The sequence below is a fragment of the Mirounga leonina genome, unplaced genomic scaffold, assembly GCF_011800145.1.
Source record: "Mirounga leonina isolate KUSES-001 unplaced genomic scaffold, KU_Mleo_1.0 Mir_200, whole genome shotgun sequence".
In the NCBI taxonomy this organism is placed as follows: Eukaryota; Metazoa; Chordata; class Mammalia; order Carnivora; family Phocidae; genus Mirounga; species Mirounga leonina.
The window spans coordinates 25,540,387-25,559,517 of record NW_023270503.1 but is presented as its reverse complement, the minus strand read 5'-3'; the positions used below and the strand labels follow the sequence as shown (position 1 = coordinate 25,559,517).

At 52.0% G+C, this 19,131-nt stretch overlaps 1 protein-coding gene across 1 annotated transcript; it reads right to left on the bottom strand.

Annotated features, from left to right (window-relative positions):
* Positions 1 to 168: 168 nt before the first annotated feature.
* GSDMA (gasdermin A) lies at positions 169 to 18,798 on the bottom strand. The gene is made up of 11 exons (XM_035027034.1): positions 18,491 to 18,798; positions 10,521 to 10,739; positions 10,159 to 10,339; positions 6,341 to 6,506; positions 5,379 to 5,475; positions 4,848 to 4,895; positions 4,432 to 4,455; positions 2,926 to 3,080; positions 2,122 to 2,236; positions 934 to 1,007; positions 169 to 434 (listed from the first exon to the last, which is right to left on the bottom strand). The coding sequence occupies exons 2-11, from the start codon at positions 10,732 to 10,734 to the stop codon at positions 192 to 194; spliced, it is 1,317 nt and encodes a 438-aa protein (XP_034882925.1). The 5' UTR covers positions 10,735 to 10,739; positions 18,491 to 18,798; the 3' UTR covers positions 169 to 191.
* Positions 18,799 to 19,131: the final 333 nt, after the last annotated feature.

Genomic DNA, 19,131 nt, shown 5'->3' with positions numbered 1-19,131 from the left:
GATGGGTTGCGGAGCTGAAGGGGTAGGGGAAGAGGTAGAGCTGGACAAGTGGAAATCGCTTATCTTGGGTGATCAGCTAGGGTCTCCATCATCTTCAGCCTGGGGGCTCTAAAATACCCTTGGGTGTTAAGAACACAGCACAGTGAGGTCGGGAAGGCATTAGGAGGCAGGAAGCAGGTGGAAAAGGCCAGTTAGGAGGCCTTGGTCAGCAGCTGCAGGAGGGAGAGGCCAGCATAAAGGGCACAGAGGCGGGGGAGGGTGTCTGGGTCCCACGTGTACTGGGGGCCCGATCTCTGCACTTCGAGGCCACTCAGCCCCACTAGGGCTTCTGTGAGGGTCAATTCCTCTTCCCCAAGGGAGGAGAGCAGGTCAGGCTGCAGGGGGAAAACACCGTCTTTATCCTGTAGGAAACTCTGTTCCATTGTGCTCTCCACCTGCAAGGAACCAAAATAACATGAAAAGAAAGAACTGGAAACCTGCCCTCCTTTCTCCTAACTCATAAAAACCACGAAGAGGGCTACCTATCTCTTATAACTCCTTCCATTACAGCTCCATGTGGGCCTTTTAACCACCCTGTACTGTGGGCAGCCCCCTTTTTTTTTAAGCCCTATTTCACAGAGGAGTGAATTGAGACAGACTCAGAGACATGAAGAGATTTGCTCACATCACTTGGCTGTGAAGAAGCAAAGCCCGGGTTTTCTGTCTTTTCAAGCTGAAAAACCCAGATAACTGCCCAGAAATTCGCTCTTTTACTTCCAGTTGCGAAATAGCAAACAAGGGAGAACATGGAGACAAATGAGCCGAGGGCAAGAGCCCCTGCTCTACAACAGAGGCTCTCCAGGACAGTCTGTCGTTAGGCTAAGTCTGTATCTTTGCCCTGGTTCCAGCTGACTCCCTCCCGAGCTCTCCCCAGCACCTGCTGTTTTCTCTCACCAGCTTTAGCTGCATGGGTAGGATCTTTTTCTCCACTGATTTTATCAGCAGCTTCTGTTGGGCTTCACTTAGCTCTGGAGGGGGGAAAAAAAAAAAGCAGAGAAATGAACGTGTGGTGTTGGTGCAAAGGGGGACTCCAGACTCCAAAGAGGTACACTTCCAGAATTTCAGCATTAATTAATCCATACATTTACCCAAGGTTAAATGCTGCTCTATGCTGTGCACCTTTGCTGGGGGTGTTGGGTAAAAATCATACCCCTTCACTCAGGAAACTTGCAGGCCAGCAGAGAAGACTAAGCCATGTGCAGGGACAGTACAGGGTGTTAAGGGAGCGATAGCTGAGGGGTCTACTTTGGACTTGGCATTTGAGGGCAGGCTTTTTAAGGGGACAGACATCTCAGCTTACTCCTGAAGGACCAGAGAGTTTTTCTAAGTGGAGCAATGTTTCATGGAGAGGGAAGAAGAGAGTTCAGGGCAAGATGAGAAGATGTTACTCTCTGAAATTAAAGCTAACAAATTTCTATATAAAAGTGATGCGCTTAGGGACGTCTGGGTGACTCAGTCAGTTAAGTGTCTGCCTTCAGCTCAGGTCATGATCCCAGGGTCCTGGGATCAAGCCCCACATCGGGCTCCCTGCTCAGCTGGGAGCCTGCTTCTCCCTCTCCCTCTGCCCTCCCCCCGCTCCTGTTCTCTCTCACTCTGCTCTCTTTCTCTCTCAAATAAATAAATAAGATAATCTTTTTTTAAGAAGTGATGAGTTTAGCCATATGTAGAAATTTTAAATATGTGGCTGGTAAAACTAGGGTTATTTCCCAACCTCTATTAGCAAGACTAGGCCACCTTCTCAGATTATCCCAGGTGCCCAGATGAATCCTTGGGAAGGTAAACAATTTTTTAAATTTTAATTATTTTATTTTATTAAGGCAATCTCTGTTCCCAGTGTGGGGCTCGAACTCACAACCCCAAGATAAAGAGTTGCATGCTCTACCAACAGCCAGCCAGGTGATCCTATAACCAATTTCTTTAAATGTAGATATAAACTACTTTAAGTGTGGTATAATTTGCCTGGCATGCATGCATGCATGCATTCATTCATTCATTCATTCATTCATATATCTGGGAATTCATCCAGTGATTCATTCCTGTCACCAAAAAGGTATATAAATGAAGACTTTATTCTCTACTTACCTGTTAGGGCTCCGAGGAAATACAGGATGCCACCCATAGCCTCCTTTGATACCAAGACATCTTTTGGGAGTGCCTCCAGGGTCACTTCATGTCCTTTGTCTAGAGCCCCTTCAAGCTGCAGGGAAAGGTGGGCAACTATTTAAGATAACACGGGTAAGTGGCCCAGCACAATGCCTGGCACATTACAGTCTCTTTTTTTGTTTGTTTTTTTTTTAGATTTTCTTTTTTTTTTTTTTTAATTTGACAGAGAGAGACACAGCGAGAGAGGGAACACAAGCAGGGGGAGTGGGAGAGGGAGAAGCAGGCTTCCCGCGGAGCAGGGAGCCCGATATGGGGCTCGATCCCAGGACCCTGGGATCATGACCTGAGCCGAAGGCAGACACCCAACGACTGAACCACCCAGGCACCCCCACAGTCTCTTGAGATGTGCTAACTATCTCTCTTTTCCTTGTTTCTTTTCAAGGTGTCAAGTCCTGAAAAGTACCGGACTCCTGGATTTCTTGGTCCCTGAGCCTTGAACTCTGGGAAGGAAAGGTTCCAGTCCCCTTTCCAAGAAAGGGCCCTGCTGGCCCACTGCCTACCCTCTGTCTGTCCACGGGGAGCATGTGCTTTGAGGGAATCTGCCCTGTGTGCCCTTTTCCAGAGCAGTGGCAGCCAGGCAGGCTGGGGGGCACCTGGCCAGCCTCGAGGAAGACACCCACTATCGATTCTCCTGGCCGCTGACCACCTTCTATCCTGTCAGATCCCCTGCCAGTTGCAACACCCACCCACACATCCACCAGCCACCTTCCTCTGGGGCCTCACCATGAGCTCCAGGTCCTGTAGCTCCTTTTTCTTCCCGAGAAGTTTGCTGAGGGAGGTGAGCAGGGAGCTTTGCCCTACCCGGCTTAGCTTCTTCACTTCTTGGATCTCTCTTTGAACTTCTTCTTTTAGTGTCTTGAAGTCTTCATGTTCCTCCTCTATTGAGACGGTGAACATGGTAAGCCAAGCGCCCTCCATCTGGCAGCCTTCCTATTCAGCCCCCTCCCGTCCCTGTGCTCTGCTCCCAGCCTGAGCCTGGCCCCCCTTTCTTCTTGATCAGGGAACATGATTATGAAGTTTCCACAAGCCCTGACTTGTGGGGGATGGTCTGGGGCAAGGAGGTGGAGCAGGACCCACATTATCATCTAAGCAGGCAGTTGATTCTCCCCAGGCTCCCAAGCCCCATCCCGTGACAGTAGACAATTAACTTCCCTTTCTCTAAGACTCCAGCTTAAAGTTGAGAAGGAAAGTCTATTTCCCCTTCTTAGGAGTTATTCGACAAAGAAGAATGACTTTGGTGACTGAGTGAAGGCTAGGATGGGTGGGTCTTTATCCAAGGACGTGGGTGGATCAGCGTTACCTTGAATCTTGGCCTGACCCTCTGAGGGCCTGGCATCCTAAGAATATGACCAGGGGAGTAGCTTCTGGAAGCTCCTGGAAGTGGCTCCAGTTGCCCAGACCTGGGACTCAGCACTTGTCTTTCCCTCCCTCCACCCCATTGCCTCCATGCCAAAGTCTTGGGAGAAACTCAGAAAATTCCTTACCAGCATCAGATGCCAGGATAAGGGGGGAAAGAAAAGACAAGAATCTATTCTTCCAAAATGGTAGCCATGCCCAGGGGATGAAACATTAATGGGGGTTAGGAAATATATCCTGTCTCCTGGGATATCTCAGCTATCTTAAGGCTACACTTGCTGCATTCATGGGAGGCAGGAATGGGGCAGGAGAGAAGCTAATGCAATGTGAAAAGGAGCTCCTGGATTGATTGAGTTGGCATCACTGTGACTTAGTGACTCATCCGTCCCGGATGTTGGGTAGCTGAGCAGCAGATATGTGTGGGACAGGTTACAGCTAAGGACGCCCTCGAGGACAGAGGTCTGACGCATCAGACTACCTGGGTATCCTGTCCAAAGACTTGCCCCCCGCCACCACTTTTTCCTAAGCTATTGGGATCTCTGCCATGTTTTGGGGACAGTTGTTTGCTGAGACCTGCTCTGCCATGTTCCCCGTCAGTCTTTCAGGGAAGAGAAGAAAAAGATTGGAGTTTTAAAATTCTGTGTCAAGGGGCCCCTGGGTGGCTCAGTCGGTTAAGCGTCCAACTCTTGGTTTCAGCTCAGGTCATGATCTCGGGGTCATGGGATGGAGCCCCACATAGGGCTCTGTGCTCAGCTCGGAGTCTGTTTGAGAATCTCTCTCCCTCTCCCTGCCCCTCCCGCTTGCGCTCTCTCTCTCTAAAATAAATAAATAAATCTTAAAAAAAAAAAAAAAGAAATGAGAGGAAACACTTACTGGTGAACTTCTCCTCTGGCTTTTCTGAAAACAGAAGCAATGTACATATGTCAGCATAAAACCTATTTGTGCCTTTTTATCTAGAGCGGATGTTAAGGCAGCTTTATCAGTGATCATTATAAAAACATGGAGATTGTGTTAGCCCCCGCCCCCCCAATTTGGGAACACACAATATCTCTCAGTCTTATTTCTGCTTCTGACTTCTGGTCTTTTTCTGTTTCTCTGTCTCTCTAGGGCAGTATTTATGTGCTTCTGTCTGCCTTTCCAGAAGTTTAGGACAGATATTTTTATAAAGGCACTTGGGAAACAAAACGAGGGGCTCCTTGAGGGATTATGGTATATGTTATTAGAGGGTGCAGGATTTTAGCAGATGATGTCAGGGTTGGGCGAAAGATAGGGGAAGCAATTTCACTTACCTCCGGGAGTGAAGGTTTGCATGTTATCATTGTAGATATGTGGAATATCTGTAAGGTGCAAGAGAGGTGAGAGCAGGAGGACCCTTAAATAGCTGCCCACCTTCCCTTCTCTATTCTCAAGTCCATGGGCTCCGCTAAGGGCTAGGTCCCTGTCCCCAAAGGCCCCACCGAATCCCCTGCTCCACCTCTGTTGCTAATAGGATAACACTGTTTTCTGCCTTGCATCCTAGTGCTGATATCTGGGTCTGTTTCCTCCATTGGCCACAGACTTCTCTAGAGCAGAGCTGTGCTTGTTCATCTCCGTGCCCCTTTCCTCCAGCTAACGCAGTGCCCAGCACGCAGGAGGTGCTCAGAACCCAGGGGGTTCCTTCACTCCCTCTCCAGGGCAGTCCCCGCTGTTCTGTCCCCGGGCCACAATACAATACACTCCAGCACTCCTTCCCTGGCTTGCCACCAGAGGGGACCAGGATGCCTTAGTGCTAATGAGGGTAATTCTTGTCTTGAGGGGAGAACATGCCAGTGTCTGCTCACCCCATTCATCTTTGCCTTTGACCATCAGTTGTCTCACTCGAAAGGCCAGGATGCAGCCCTTGGGGATGGTTATGGCCTCCTTGTGGTTTATGGATCCCTAGGGTCAGACAATGAAGATTTATGAACCGGCCAAGATTCTGAGACAAGGGGTGAGGGAGGGGCATGTGGAGGGGCAGGCCGAGCACCTCTGGGGAGATAAGAAATTGAAAACCCTTCATTTGTGTCCCTGATTGCCTTTCCACCCAGTCTGGACTCCATGGAATGCACTTCAAAGCCCTTCTGCATCATCCCTCTAATGATGTGTATCTCTCTTCCTGGTTCAGACACATGAAGGAACTGGGCAGACCCACTCCATCACCTACCTGCCTGGGCATCTCCAACCCACCTGAGAGTTTCCACAGGGCCCAGTCCTTCTTCCTCTTCACCATCTGCGCATGCTCATCTCCTCCAGGAAGCCTTCCATGACTAACCCTACTCTCAGTTCCAACTCACCCCTTGAATATTTATACAAACTAGGTTTAGGTATGTAGAGCATTACTTATTTACATCGAATCTTCAGAGCCTGTGTTCTCGGGGCTTTAACCTGTGTGTCTCCTCCATGAGACTGCGAACTTTTTCTGAGAGCAGGGATGTCTCTCTCCTGTGCACTGGGAGCACCATGAGGGATGACCCACGACTAAGAGTTTCCCCTTCCCTGATAGCTCCCTGTGGCATCTGGCACAGGCATGTGCCCACACAGGGCACCCTTGACCAGAGAGGGGCCTGAATCTCGAAAAGCAGGAAGAAGGAGTGGGTCATTTTCAGTATTCTGGGTAGGCACTGATCGGGCAAAGTTAATGTGTTAATGCGGCCTCTAAGGAGAGGCTAAATGTTAAGTGCGTGCGTGTGTGTGTGTGTGTGTGTGTGTGAGAGAGAGAGAGAGAGAGAGAGAGAGAGAGAGAGAGAGAGAGAGAGAACCAAACCTGTAGTCCCAAAGGGGCGAAGAACGGGAGGGAGAAGCAGCCCTCCGCCTTGCCGGCTCTCTCCAGAGTGACCTCCTGCACGGTCTCCACCACCTCCATGACCACATACAGGTTCTCCCCTCGGTCTCGCATCTCCTTCAGGAACGGGTGCTCGGCGGACAGCTTCCTGGGGCAGGAGACACGTGAAGGGATGGGTCAGAACCTCTCCCCGCCTGGGCCATCTGCTCTTCTCTTCTCCTCAGTCATTCGCAGGAGCTAGGCACAGTGGTATTAGGGAAAGGGGTGAGGACTCTGGAGTAGGAGACTGAGGCTGAAGCCCAGATGTCCCGCTAACTGGCAGGGCAGCCACTCGGAGTCCGGGGAGCCTCATCTATAAAATGAGGATAATGACACCTCCCTCCAGGGGTGCTGAGAGGAAAACTAGGAAATCATCTGGCATGGCTCCTGGCCCAGAACAGGCCCCCCCTGCTTGCTCCTTCCCCCTTTTCCCTCTGCCTCCGGGTGCCTTCCCTTTTCTTTCCTCTTCCCTGTTCTTAGTCCTGTTCCTCTCTCCTGGGGCCCTTTGTTCCCATCCCTTACCCTCTCTCGCTATTAACACCAGTCCCTCTTCCCCACTTGCTGCCATCCAGAAACCCATCCTTTGATCTTGCCACTCCCTCAAATTACCATCCTGTTTCTTTCCTTTGCTTCACTGGCAAGTCTCTCAAAAGATGCGCCCATATACACCGTCTTTACTTCCTCACTGTCCACTCCTAAATTCTTCATCATTTGACTTCCATTTCCACTCCTCAACTGAAATCCCAGTGACCTCGCACCCACCACATTCACAGACCTTCCCTCACTCTGCACAACACTGAGCCTGCCTCCCAAAGCCTCCCTGCGACGTGGTCCTCTCCTGGCTTCTGGTCCCACCACGCCACCCCGCTTTGGCCTTCTGATTCCTGTCCGTTCCGTCTGCGTCTCCTGCGCTAGTTTCTTCGGTCCCTTCAAATTTCATGTTCTCTGAGATTCTGTTCGCAGTTCTCTGCTGTCTGGATTTCCAGAACATCCCTTCCCTGCAACTCCATTCCTATAGTTTTCCATCTTTATATGGCCGACCACCCCACAGGTATATTCACCTTGACTTCTCTCCTGAGCGCTGCGCCCTCGTTTCCAACTGCCTTAAAATTTTTCTTTTAAAATGAGATATAGGGGCGCCTGGGTGGCTCAGTCAGTTAAGCGGCTGCCTTCGGCTCAGGTCATGATCCCAGGGTCCTGGGATCGAGCCCCGCATCGGGCTCCCTGCTCAGCGGAGAGCCTGCTTCTCCCTTTCCCTCTGCCTGCCACTCTGCCTACTTGTGCTATCTCTGCCAAATAAATAAATTAAAAAAAAATAAATAAAATGAGATATAATTGGGGCACTTGGGTGGCTCAGTCGGTTGAGCATCTGGCTCTTGGTTTCCGCTCACGTCGTGATCTCGAGGTTGTGGGATTGGGCCCCACGTGGGGCTCCAGGCTCAGTGTTGGGGGTGGGGTGTCTGCTTGGGATTCTCTTTCTCTTCCTCTCCCTTTGCCCCTCCCTTCAATAACTAACTAACTAACTAAATAAATAAATAAAATCTTAAAAAAATAAAATGAGATAAAATTGACATATAACATCATGTTAGTTTTAGGTGTACAACATATGCAAGGCAGTGTTGTTAACTGTGGTCACTCAGCTAATGTCTCACTGGACCTGCAAACTCAAAATGTCCCAAAGGAGCTCACAGTCTTTCTCTCCAAATACTTCTTCTAAAGTCTGTCTTCTTGTTTCTGTTAATGTCATCACTTGGGTCAAATCTCAGAGTGAATTTTTTAACATTCTCATATATTTAATTATTTATTTTTTAAAAAGTTGTATTTATTTAAGGTATACAACTTTTTTTAAGAGTTTTGTTTTTTTGTTTGTTTGCTTTTTAAGTAATCTCTATACCCAACGTGGGACTTGAACTCACAACCCCAAGATCAAGAGTGGCATGCTCTTCCAACTGAGCCAGCCAGGCGCCCACAACATGTTTCGATATACCTCCACATAGAGAAACGATTACTACAGTGAAGCTAATGAACCTATCTAGCTCCTCACATAGGTACCATTTTGTGTATGTGTGGTGATCTACTCTCCTAACAAATTTCCAGTGGACAGTATAGAATTATTAACTGTAGTCATCATGCTGTACATTGGATCTCCATCAGCATCATCTCTGACAAAACCTTCTCCCTCAACCTGCAATCAGCTGCCAAGTCCAGGCCATTCTGGCGCCCCAGAGTGCCCCAGCTCCTCCCTCGTTATTCTGACTGCTCTTCCCAGCTCCAGTCCTCATTTTGCATCTCTGACGGACAGTGGAACGGTGTCTTGCCTGCCTGCCTGCTTCCAACCCCTGCCTCTCATCCTCTGGCTGCCATACTTCCTCCATCTGGCCGGATGAATCACGACACACATCAAGGCATTCTTGGGGGCCCCCTGAAGCCTACGGTACAGTTCCACATCCTTGACCAGGCATCTGGATCCTCCATGATATGGGCCTTAGCCTCTGCTTCTGACTTGCTCCACTCCTACCTTTTCTGCTCCTGCCAAATCAGCTCTTCGTGCTCCCTAGAGGTTTTGAGGTTTCTCACCCACGTGCCTTTGTAATGTCCATCTCCCAGACCTTCATGTTCTATTTCTACTCATCTTTCAAAGCCTGGATCATGGGCTGCCTCCTCCATGAAGTTCCACTTCATTTCCCCAGCCAGAAGTCTGTCTGGCCTGCCACAAAACTCAGGCAAAGTCCTCCTAGGCACTACCTCTCGCCTTGGATTATAGTTACTGTTGCACAGATTTTTTTTTTACAACTCCTGATTGCGAGGTTCTTGGACAAAGATGTTCCAATGCACCCCGGCTCCTAGTGGGGTGTTTTGCACTCCTTTGAGGCTGTATGAATGTTTACAGGGTGACTTTCGAAGCACCCTAGCTCTTCCTTCCTGCCTCACTTCTTTCAACCACTACTTAACTACTTAAAAGTCAGTTCCCCTGGCAAGCCCAACATCTGAGCTGCCCAGCATCGACATGGCATCTGCCACACTCCTTGTGCTGCGGGGGCAGCATTCCCGAGGGCTGCCTGGTGTATGTATGGGACCGGGCAGATGGCTTGATTTATGGGAGCAGAACACTGTGGCTAAGCTTCAGTAGGGAATAGATAAGACCCTTTCCCTTTTATAGATTCATAGTTTAGGAAGGAACCCTAGAGATTTTCATGGAACCCCATCATTGTTCAGGAAAGAAAACTGAGGTCCTAAGAGGAGAAGTGACTTTTCCAAGGTCACATGGCAAGTTAATGTGAACATACTCATTCTCGTGTGTGTGTGTGTGAGAGAGAGAGAGAGCAGGGGAGTGGCACTGGAAGTAGTGGAAGGATGGGGGGAGGGAGTAGTTAGGGGATGTCCCAGATGCACCCATGGGCCAGAATGGTCATTTTTTTTTTTTAAAGATTTTATTTATTTATTTGACAGAGAGAAAGAGCAAGCAAGCACAAGCAGGGGGAGCAGCAGAGAGAGAGAGGAAGAAACAGACTCTGAGCTAAGGGAGCCTCATGCAGAGCTCGATCCCAGGACCCTGGGATCATGACCTGAGCCGAAGGCAGATGCTTAACCGGCTAAGCCACCCAGGCGCCCCCAGAATGGTCAGCTTTAAGAGCTCTCCTGTGATGACCCCATAGGTAAAGGGCAGTGTGAGGGCCCTGCCTTTTAACTCAGGGCCCAAAGCACCCTTTCCAAGCACCAGCCACCCCATCCTGGCAGCCCCCCAGCCCTACCACTCTCACCTGTCCTGGTGCAAGGTCTCCAGAGCCTTAGGGACCACACTGAGTGTCTGGACCTCCAGGGTACTGCTCCTGGACAGCCCGGCAGTCCCCGTGACCTTGACGGTCTTCGGCACATCCACCTCTCCCTCCACTCGGGCATCCAGCATATTCTTAAAGCTAAAGTTCCCAGAGTCTGTTGGATCTGCAGGAGAGAGAAGACGAAAGGGGCCAGGCTGAGAGGCCTGCCTCTTCCCCTCCCTTCTGGGAGGACTTTGGGCTACGTGACACCAAGCCACATCCGAACAGAGGGAGCTTTGGGTTCCTCCTCATAAGCCAGGGCCTGGCCCTCAGCCTTCGAGAGCCAACCCCGCGCCGGACCTGACCTGAAGGCGAGCTGCCGGCATCAAGCACGTCCAGGAGGGTGTAGTCAGTGCGGACATAGCGGGCACCCCAGAAGAGTGTGCTCTTCCTCTTCCTCAGCACCAGGCAGAAAGGATGGAAGCGCTTGAAGTCTATGAGGCTGTCAAGGGGTGTCAGGTCCCCTCTAGGGTTTAGCTGTCTGGCCAGGGCCCGGGTGACGTTTTCAAAGGCGGTCATTTTCTCTGTGGGGGTGGAGGGAGACAGGAGAGTGACAAGTTGGGCGACCAGGACATGGTAAGGGCCCTGGCAGAGAGAGATCACCTGGCTCTGGGGGAGGGGGTCCCTTTAGAAATGCCTGGACTCTCGGAGTATCGGGGCTGAAAACAGCCAAAGGAGCCTCCACTTTATGATGAGGACACACAGCCCCGAGGGCTGAAGTGACTTGCCTGAAGTCACACAGCTGGTTGGAGAAGCCAGACCTTCCCTGTCAAGGGCTCTGGGCTCACCCCTCCTTCAGGTTCCTCATGGACTTGGGGCCTGGCTGGAGCATTTCGTGAGTGAGGGAAGTAAATCTCCTCTCATACAGCTCTGCCCACCTTGTCTCCCCCAGAGAACTCTGATAGCCGGGACCAGGGAGGCCGGGGAGGCAGGCAGCCCCCACTGGTGCCGAGGGCCTGAGGAGGCCGACGTGGTTCACCTGCCCCAGTGGCCCCTTCTTTGGGTGGGGGTCACTTCCCTGTACCCTGTACTTCCTTTGTGCCTGCCTCCTGGCTCCTGGCTCTGAACAGACCCACTTCCCCCCAGGTGCCACCCAATACATCCAGGCCTTTCAATCTTTGCCTTGGCTTGTAGTACGCTCCCTCCCAATCTAAAGAATCCCTATTCACCCTTTAAGACTCAATTTGGGTCACCTCTTTTGTGACTCCTTTCTCACTCCCCGTCAGGCAGCGAGTGACTCTATCCTGTGTCCCCAGAGCACTTTGTACGTGCCCTCCCGAAACACCTGTAGCCTCATGTTGTTCATGTTGTTATGATCTGTTCACCTGACGCTCGCCTCCTCGACTGTGGCCTCCCAGGGGACAGGAAATGAGTCTGAGCCACCTCTGCAGCGTTGGCACTGAGCACAGTGCCTGGTGCAGGCCCGGAGCCTGCCAAGTGTGTGTGCACAGAATGAATGAAGAGATGAATGAATGAACGTGGCCCTGCGAGACATACCCTGGAGAATGTGGGGTCTGCAAGAGCCTGAACTTCATAGCCTCAGGTCCCTGCCTTTGAGGTTCAAGTCCAGGTGCTGTGGCTGGGCGGCCAGCAGGCACAGCCATGGGTGGGGGAGGATGCACCAGCTAGCCTGGAACTGGCTCGCCGCCCCCGTGGGCACCTCGCAGAGTCAGGGAAGTGGGAGGCACGCACACAGGTGCGTGGGCCACCTCCAAGGTGCCTTTTTCACCTCTAATTCCCGAGTGGGCCAGGGTGGGACAGGACAACCTCCAGGGGCCAGTCCGATGCCTGCAGGAAGGGATCAGGTGACTTCTGTCTCTTCCTTACCAGAGACGTGCTCACAGGACATCTCGTTTCTCCCCGCAAGGCTTATGAAGATACCTACTCCCCTGGGCTCGAGGGGACTCCTAGGCCCGTCTCTTCCCACCCATGTTCTTGTTCATCCCTAGAACACCCCCACCTCCCCTGCTGTCATCAAGCTCTTACCAGAGAGCAGTTCTGGGTCCTGTCTAGCAGCCGGATCTGGGATAAGGGCCCAGGACTCAGTCTGTAGGTTGAGAGAGCTACTGTCCCTCACCAGGACGGGCTACAGCTTTATGCCTCTCTGGAGGCAAGGATGTAGGCTTCCAGGGACCCCGCCTGCCCCGGTGACGCCACCCTTCTCCTGCTCTACTACCAGGAGAACAGCATCAACCTGTTCCACGCGTGCCCTGCCCCAGGCCCTGGGCCCTGGCCTCCTGAGGGCTGAGGGGGCGGGGAGCTGCCAGGCAGGTGCCAGCGTGGGTGGAGGGAGCCAGACCAGAGACAGGTGGCCACTGAAGGTTGGCTTGATGGGCAGAGAGGAGAGGAGGGAAGGCACCTTTGGGAGAGGGGCAGCTGAGAGGCAGTGGGAGGGGTGTGATTGTGTATGTGTGTGTGTGCACGTGGATGGGTGATGAGGGAAGGCATTTCTGTTCTGTCATCATCATGGTCATCAGGAAGCATCTAGGATTCATGACGAGGCCTTGTGGATGTGATAAGGGAGTAAGAAATCCTGTGTGTCCACAGATTCCAGCAGAAAGCAGAGCGGCTGAAAAGTTGTCCTCCATCTTTCTGCTGGTCTGTCTGCACATCATTCGCTCCCTCCCTTTGTTTTAGCTACAAAGACATATCAATGGCACCGCTAGCTGCCTATGTCTATGTAGGCAGAGACGGAGATAGACCAAGTGGTTTCCTGGTGTGTCGTGTTCAGCGCGTCGGCTCCTCTTGGAGTATTGTACCCACACAGACGCGCACATACAGAGGCAGAGTGAGTTAGTGGCAAGGCTAAAAGGCATGTCTGCTTTGGGAGTTGTTCTGAAGTCCGTGCCTGATAGGAATTTTCAAGGGGACTTTATGCACCTGGTCAGGTTTCTAGATGACAAATCAAGACATTTCCAAGCAAGACTCCTATAGTGTTGGGATATGTGTCTATGTCTATCCTGAATACAACTGAGTCTGTCTTCATGCTCTAACTTTGAGGCTCTCCTCAGCACTCATCGAAAAGGAAATGGAGCCTTGAAAACCATGAAGAGGGGCGCCTGGAGGCTCAGTTGGTTAAGCGTCCGACTCTTGATTTCGGCTCAGGTCATGATCTCAGGGTGATGAGACTGAGCCCAGCACTGGGCTCCGAGCTGGGCATGGAGCCTGCTTAGGATTCTCCTCCCTCCCTCTCTCTCTATCCTCTCCCCACTCTGTTCTCTCTCTGTTTCTATTTTTTTTAAAGATTTTATTTATTTATTTGAGACAGAGTGAGCAAGAGAGAGCACAAGGTGGGGGAGAGGCAGAGGGAGAGGGAGAAGCAGACTCCCCGCTGAGCAGGGATCCCAATTTGGGACTTGATCCCAGAACCCTGTGATCATGGCCTGAGCTGAAGGCAGATGCTCAACTGACTGAGCCACCCAGGCACCACCCCCCTCAATTCTGGAAACGAAAACCATGAGATGAAGAGAAGCTAGGTCTTTACTGGAGGTATTCTTGAGGGGCTAGTGGTGAATGCCAAGATCAGACCATCCCACGCTCAGTAAAACTCCCTAAAAAACGAATTATACCTCTTTCTCCAAAGTGTCATTCAGTATGACAGATGCTCCCAAATCTCTCTTCTCTGTGTCATAAAACAAAATCTCTGGGGTCTCTGGTCCCTGCCCCCTATCTTTTGGCTCAGCTTCCTTCCCATCCCCTAGGCCCTTCTTGTGTGACTATCTAGTACTTCCTCCTTCAACAGCTCTAACCAAGGGCTTGGATGTGTGGGAAGGCGGTCATTAGTCATTTGGTCCCTGTCACATGGGCACATGTGTGCAGAAATAGGTGTATGTGCTATATTCATTCCATCTCTACCTATCTCTCCCTTTCTGTATCTCTTAATCCATGCTTTGATGTGATGCCCTTGTCATCCAGCACATCATCCTGGGCTGTGCAGTCTCTCATCCTTTAATCAGCTCCAGAGAAGGTGGCCCCACTCCCCACCCTCCCACTGGTCCACCATTGCCTCAGTGGGACTTTTGGGAGTTTCCTTCTGGTGTCTACCCTCTTTCCACTGGCTGCAGGCCAAAGTTTCCAGTCCAGGTCATCCTCCAAAGACCTGGAGACCGGTGATTTCTAGAAGCCACATGTGTATCTGCTCTCTTTGAGGGCCTCTAAAGTCCATGTAGCCGGCTTTCTCTCCTCCGACCCGGAAGTCTTGCTCCTTTCATTTCTCTTGCCCTCCTTCATTCACGCTGGACTCTACCAGGCCTGTCCTCATTCTCTTTATGCCACCCCACCCCACCTCTGTCCCAATACACCATCCCCCAAACTGCCTAATGGCGTTCCAAGAAGGCAGCTTTGAGGGTTTGAGGCAAAGAAGAAATAAGGGCTTGCGGGGTCAGCCATATTGAAAATTTTATGCTTTTGGAATAAAAATATCCATGTCAGCTTTGTCCCTGCACTGTTCCTCCCACCCATCCAGAATACCCCATCTCTTTGTTACTTCTCCAGTCCCCCTTCCTTGGAGTCTTAGGGAGAGGCCAGAGAATCCCTTAAGAGTCCAGAGGCTCCTCCTCAGAGTCTTGGTTTACAATCAGGGGAATCTGGGATATAATTTTTTTTAAGGTTTTATTTATTTATTTGACAGAGAAAGAGCGAGAGAGGGAACACAAGCAGGGGGAGTGGGAGAGGGAGAAGCAGGTGTCCCGCGGAGCAGGGAGCCCGATGCGGGGCTCGATCCCAGGATCCTGGGATCATGACCTGAGCCAAAGGCAGACGCTTAACGACTGAGCCACCCAGGCGCCCCTCTGGGATATAATTTAAATTGTTCTGGAAGAGGTTTAATTTAGACTAATTCGTAAGAACTCTTTAGGTCAATTAAGAGTGACTTAACTAAGAATATGAGGCTGGGTGCTGTTGTAGGCGGCAGGCTCTGCTCTCTATCTCCCTCTGGTGGTCACTGCGATAATCACCTCTAACGTGGGCACCAAGCTTGTAATTTGTGTGTAGTTGCTAGAAAATGGGCATCAGGGAAGGGAGCTAACCTAGGGAAGGAAGCCACATATTCTCTGGGAACCTGAATGTCTCTCTGACCCATAGAGTGCACTGCAGATGCAGACGTTGGGACAGGCTGTTATTTCCTTACCCATTTTCCTTTTATGATTGTTGACTTTCTCCTTAGGAAGGGGCCAAAGAGGACAGAGAGGGAACAGGCTAATGGAGTTCACAAGGGTGAAAGGTACTGATCCTGGCAAGAGTGGCTGGCAAGAAGAAGCTGTCACAGACATACTGCCAGATCTTCTCTGAGTAAAAACCAACTAGGGAGGAAGATGGGCTGGAATGGAGGCATGACTATCTGGTGGAGAGTCAGGAAGAACAGGCCCCAGGGGGGTTGCATTTTATATTTCCTATGGGAGGTTGGAAGTCTTGGGGTGCAGATTGCAGATTGTGAGCTATACTTCTATAAATTCTCCTTTCTGAACAAAATAAAACCCCCAGAATCCTTTCTTTTCTTTTCTTTTTTTTAAGATTTATTTATTTGAGAGAGAGAGAACAAGAGAGCACGAGCAGAGGGAAGAGGCAGAGGGAAGAGGCAGAGGGAAGAGGCAGAGGGAGGGGCAGAGGGAGGGGGAGAAGCAGGCTCCCCGCTGAGCAGGGAGCCCTATGAGGGACTCGATCCCAGGATCCCAAGATCGTGACCTGAGCTGAAGGCAGATGCTTAACCAACTGAGCCACCCAGGCGCCCCGCCAGAATCCTTTCTTATCCTCTAAAATACTTTGAGGTTTCTTCCCAAACTCCCAAATCAGCTTTGGGGCCCAAGACACCTCCGAACTCCTGGTTGAGTAGACAAGTCTTGTGATACTGTTCAGGGCCTTGTGACACTTGTCACAAGTTCAGGGTCTTGTGACACTTGTTCAACTTGAAGTTGTGCTGAAGAATTAGAGAAATGTGTCATACTTCAAGGTATCAGCCCTCGCTGCCCCCAGCCCTCCACTGCCAATCCCTCTACCCACGAGGCTGGTATGGAGTCCACTGCCAGTTCCAGCCCAAATCCAGAGATGCCTCCTCTGTCAGCTGATCCTCCCCAGAATCCCAGCTCTTCCTGAGCCCCTGGAGATGCAGCTGGAAGAGGTGTTGGAGCTCCGGTCCACTTCATGGTTGATGAGACAGAAACTTTCCTCCTCAGCTATGATTGCTAGGCCCCTCCTGTTGGGACAGAGCCCCTAGATCCTTGTAAAAGGTACTGGGTCCCAGATGGAACCTTTGAAGTTTTCCCCCCAAGAGAACTTGGAGCCAAAGTGCCTCTCCATTTCACCAGCAACCCTGGGTCTATGCAAAGGCCCACTCTGCTTTCCCTAGTCCTGGTCAAGGAGAGCCAGGTGTTCTTGGCCAGCACCTGAAGGATGGAGGGGGTGGCATAGAGGGCACAGAGTGGTGACAAGGCATTGTGCTTCCTGGTATAGAGGGGTCCTACCAGGGCCTGGGTCACCTGCAGCTCTGACCTGAAAGTCCCTGTGCAGCTTAAAGTGAAGACAGAAAACCCCTACCTCACCCTAGATGAAATTCTAGTCCAGGGAGGTCTCCATCTGCACAATAGGGGATAAATATCATGGGATGATTTGCTTTGGGGAACCACCAGCTTCAGAAGTGGTCTGCAGTAAAATTTTAAATTATAGCCCCTGCTCCCACCCTTGACCCCTCTGTCCATTAGTGCCAGAGTTGAGCAGAAATGGGCACAGATTAAGAGTCTGGAGACCTGAATTCCATTGAAAGCTCTGCTAGGAGCCTGCTGTATGGCCCTGGAGAAGTACCTTCCTCTCGGGGCCAGAGACATCATCTGTGACGGAGGGGGTGGAGCTGCATGAGCTCTTGCATCCTTTCTTGTGCTCAAACTCGATTTTACCCTAGTTGTCACCCCTCACACCTGTCCTGCAACCCCCAGGCCCCTCACCAGCTCTATCTGTCAGGAAAGAACTCTTTCTGCACAGACACAGCCAGCAGAATACTAACTCTTAAATTTTTAAAAAAGATTTTATTTATTTATTTGACAGAGAGAGAGATAGCAAGCAGGAACACAAGCAGGGGGAGTGGGAGAGGGAGAAGCAGGCTTCCCGCCGAGCAGGGAGCCCGATGCGGGGCTCGATCCCAGGACCCTGGGATCATGACCTGAGCTGAAGGCAGACACGTAACGACTGAGCTACCCAGGCGCCCCTAATTCTTAATAATTTTAAGCAAGAACTCCTGTAGTTTCCATTTTGCACTGAGACCCGTAAATTATGTTGTAGGTCTGGCTTGGTACCATTGGGTCTAAGTCAGGAGACCTGCCAGTCACGTCAGGGAGGGACTCCAACCCCACTCCCCACCCTTACCACGCAGATCCCCTACAGGTAGATCATGTAACCAGCCAGTATGGGGTTGGGTTTACTAGAAGTCTCCTGCAGTCATTCAGAGGACTGAGTCCGCAGCCCTGCCTCTTGGATCCCCAGAACCTCTGGCTCACTAAGATCAGGGCCCCATCCACCTGGCAGATATGGGAAGTGATCAGCTAGGTACTCCTACAGTTGGAGAGACAGGGAAGTCCCTGAGGAGGAGGAGGGTTCTCCCCGTTCAGAGAGAAGACTCCGTCAGGGCAAGGCCCCAGTCTCTCGCTTAGCTTAAAGAAACCTCCCTGCAGTGCGCTGAGATCTCCCTGGGGAAGCAGGTCCGTCACCCCCATCCAGCCCACACGCGCCCCAGCCACCCTTAGCCCCGCCCAGGCTACCAAGCCCCGCCCCTGTCCTCTTAATCCCCGCCCCTCTCCCCCGATCATCTCCACCCGGGTCCCGCCCCTGGCGCTCACAGCCCGGCCCCACCACTCTGGCCCGCTCCGGATCTCCCTTATCACCCCGCCCCCGGCCTGAGAAAGCCCGCTCGCCCCGCCCCGGACCCGCCCCCGGAGCCTCCGCCCCGCCCCCGCCGTGTCCCCTACTCCCGCCGCACCACGCCTTAGCTGGGCGGCCGCTGTCCCCCGGTCCGGTCTTCCAGCTCCAGCTGCTTCTCCACCGCAGCCCGTAGCGCCTGAAACTCCGTGTGCTCCCGGCTCAGGCCCAGACTGAGCTCTGGGTGCAGGACAGTGGTGACCAGGACCCTACCCGGCTCCACCCGCCTCGACGTGACTTCACTGAGCGGGCCCCCCACCCCCAGGCACAGAGGCTCCCTTCTGGGCCTTGGCGTCCTGTGCCCTCCCTGAGGTACCCTTCCCCAGGGGAAGATGATCAGGGCAGGTCTGGTGTGGGGTGCCTGGGAGCTCACCTCCTTACAGTAGTTTCCAGGGGGCACTGAGGATCCTGCAGAGGGCAAAGGACACACCCCGTCACCATGAGTGGCTGCTATAGAGGAGCAGGAGAGCCCCACGAGGGGTTGGGGGAGGGCTGAAGACAAGGGAACTGGGCAGAGGGTGGAGCTGGGAAGGAAAGCCCACTGAGACCCGGAAACCTGGGTAAGCCGCTAGGCTTTTCCAAGGTAGTTTCCCAAACGCTCCGAGGTGGGGACTCCAAATGTAACCTAGCCGGCCTCACAGGATTCAAGTGAGACATTAGATGGAGACGTCCTTAGAAAGAGAAGAGGGGAATTGTAAAAGATGAAGATGCTGTTATTAGGGGAACTGGGTGAGAGGCAGGTAAGGAGGAGAGAGGTTAGGTTGCCCTGATGGTGGGCAGGGATGCAGGGGAGAGTCCAGCGCTGTGGGAGGGGATGGGAGGGGCAAGTGTGTGCGTGCATGGGGGTGGGGCAGAGGAAGCATTTTGAGGATTGCCAGCTTTGAACCCCACAGCAGTGAGGAGGGGGATGGAATGCCCTCTCCAGGCTTTCCCCCCTTCTCCAGGGTGCCTTCCTCCAGCGGCTCCACAGCCTTGGTCACCAGGACATACAGCTTCTCATGCTCCCAAAGCTTC

Coding starts and splice junctions, on each gene's coding strand:
- GSDMA (XM_035027034.1), bottom strand. CDS start 10,734: ATGACCGCCTTTGAAAACGTCACCCGGGCCCTGGCCAGACAGCTAAAC. Junction 6,507..10,158: donor GAGACCTTGCACCAGGACAG/GTGAGAGTGGTA, acceptor CTCCTGCCCCAG/GAAGCTGTCCGCCGAGCACC. Junction 435..933: donor TACCCATGCAGCTAAAGCTG/GTGAGAGAAAAC, acceptor GGTTCCTTGCAG/GTGGAGAGCACAATGGAACA.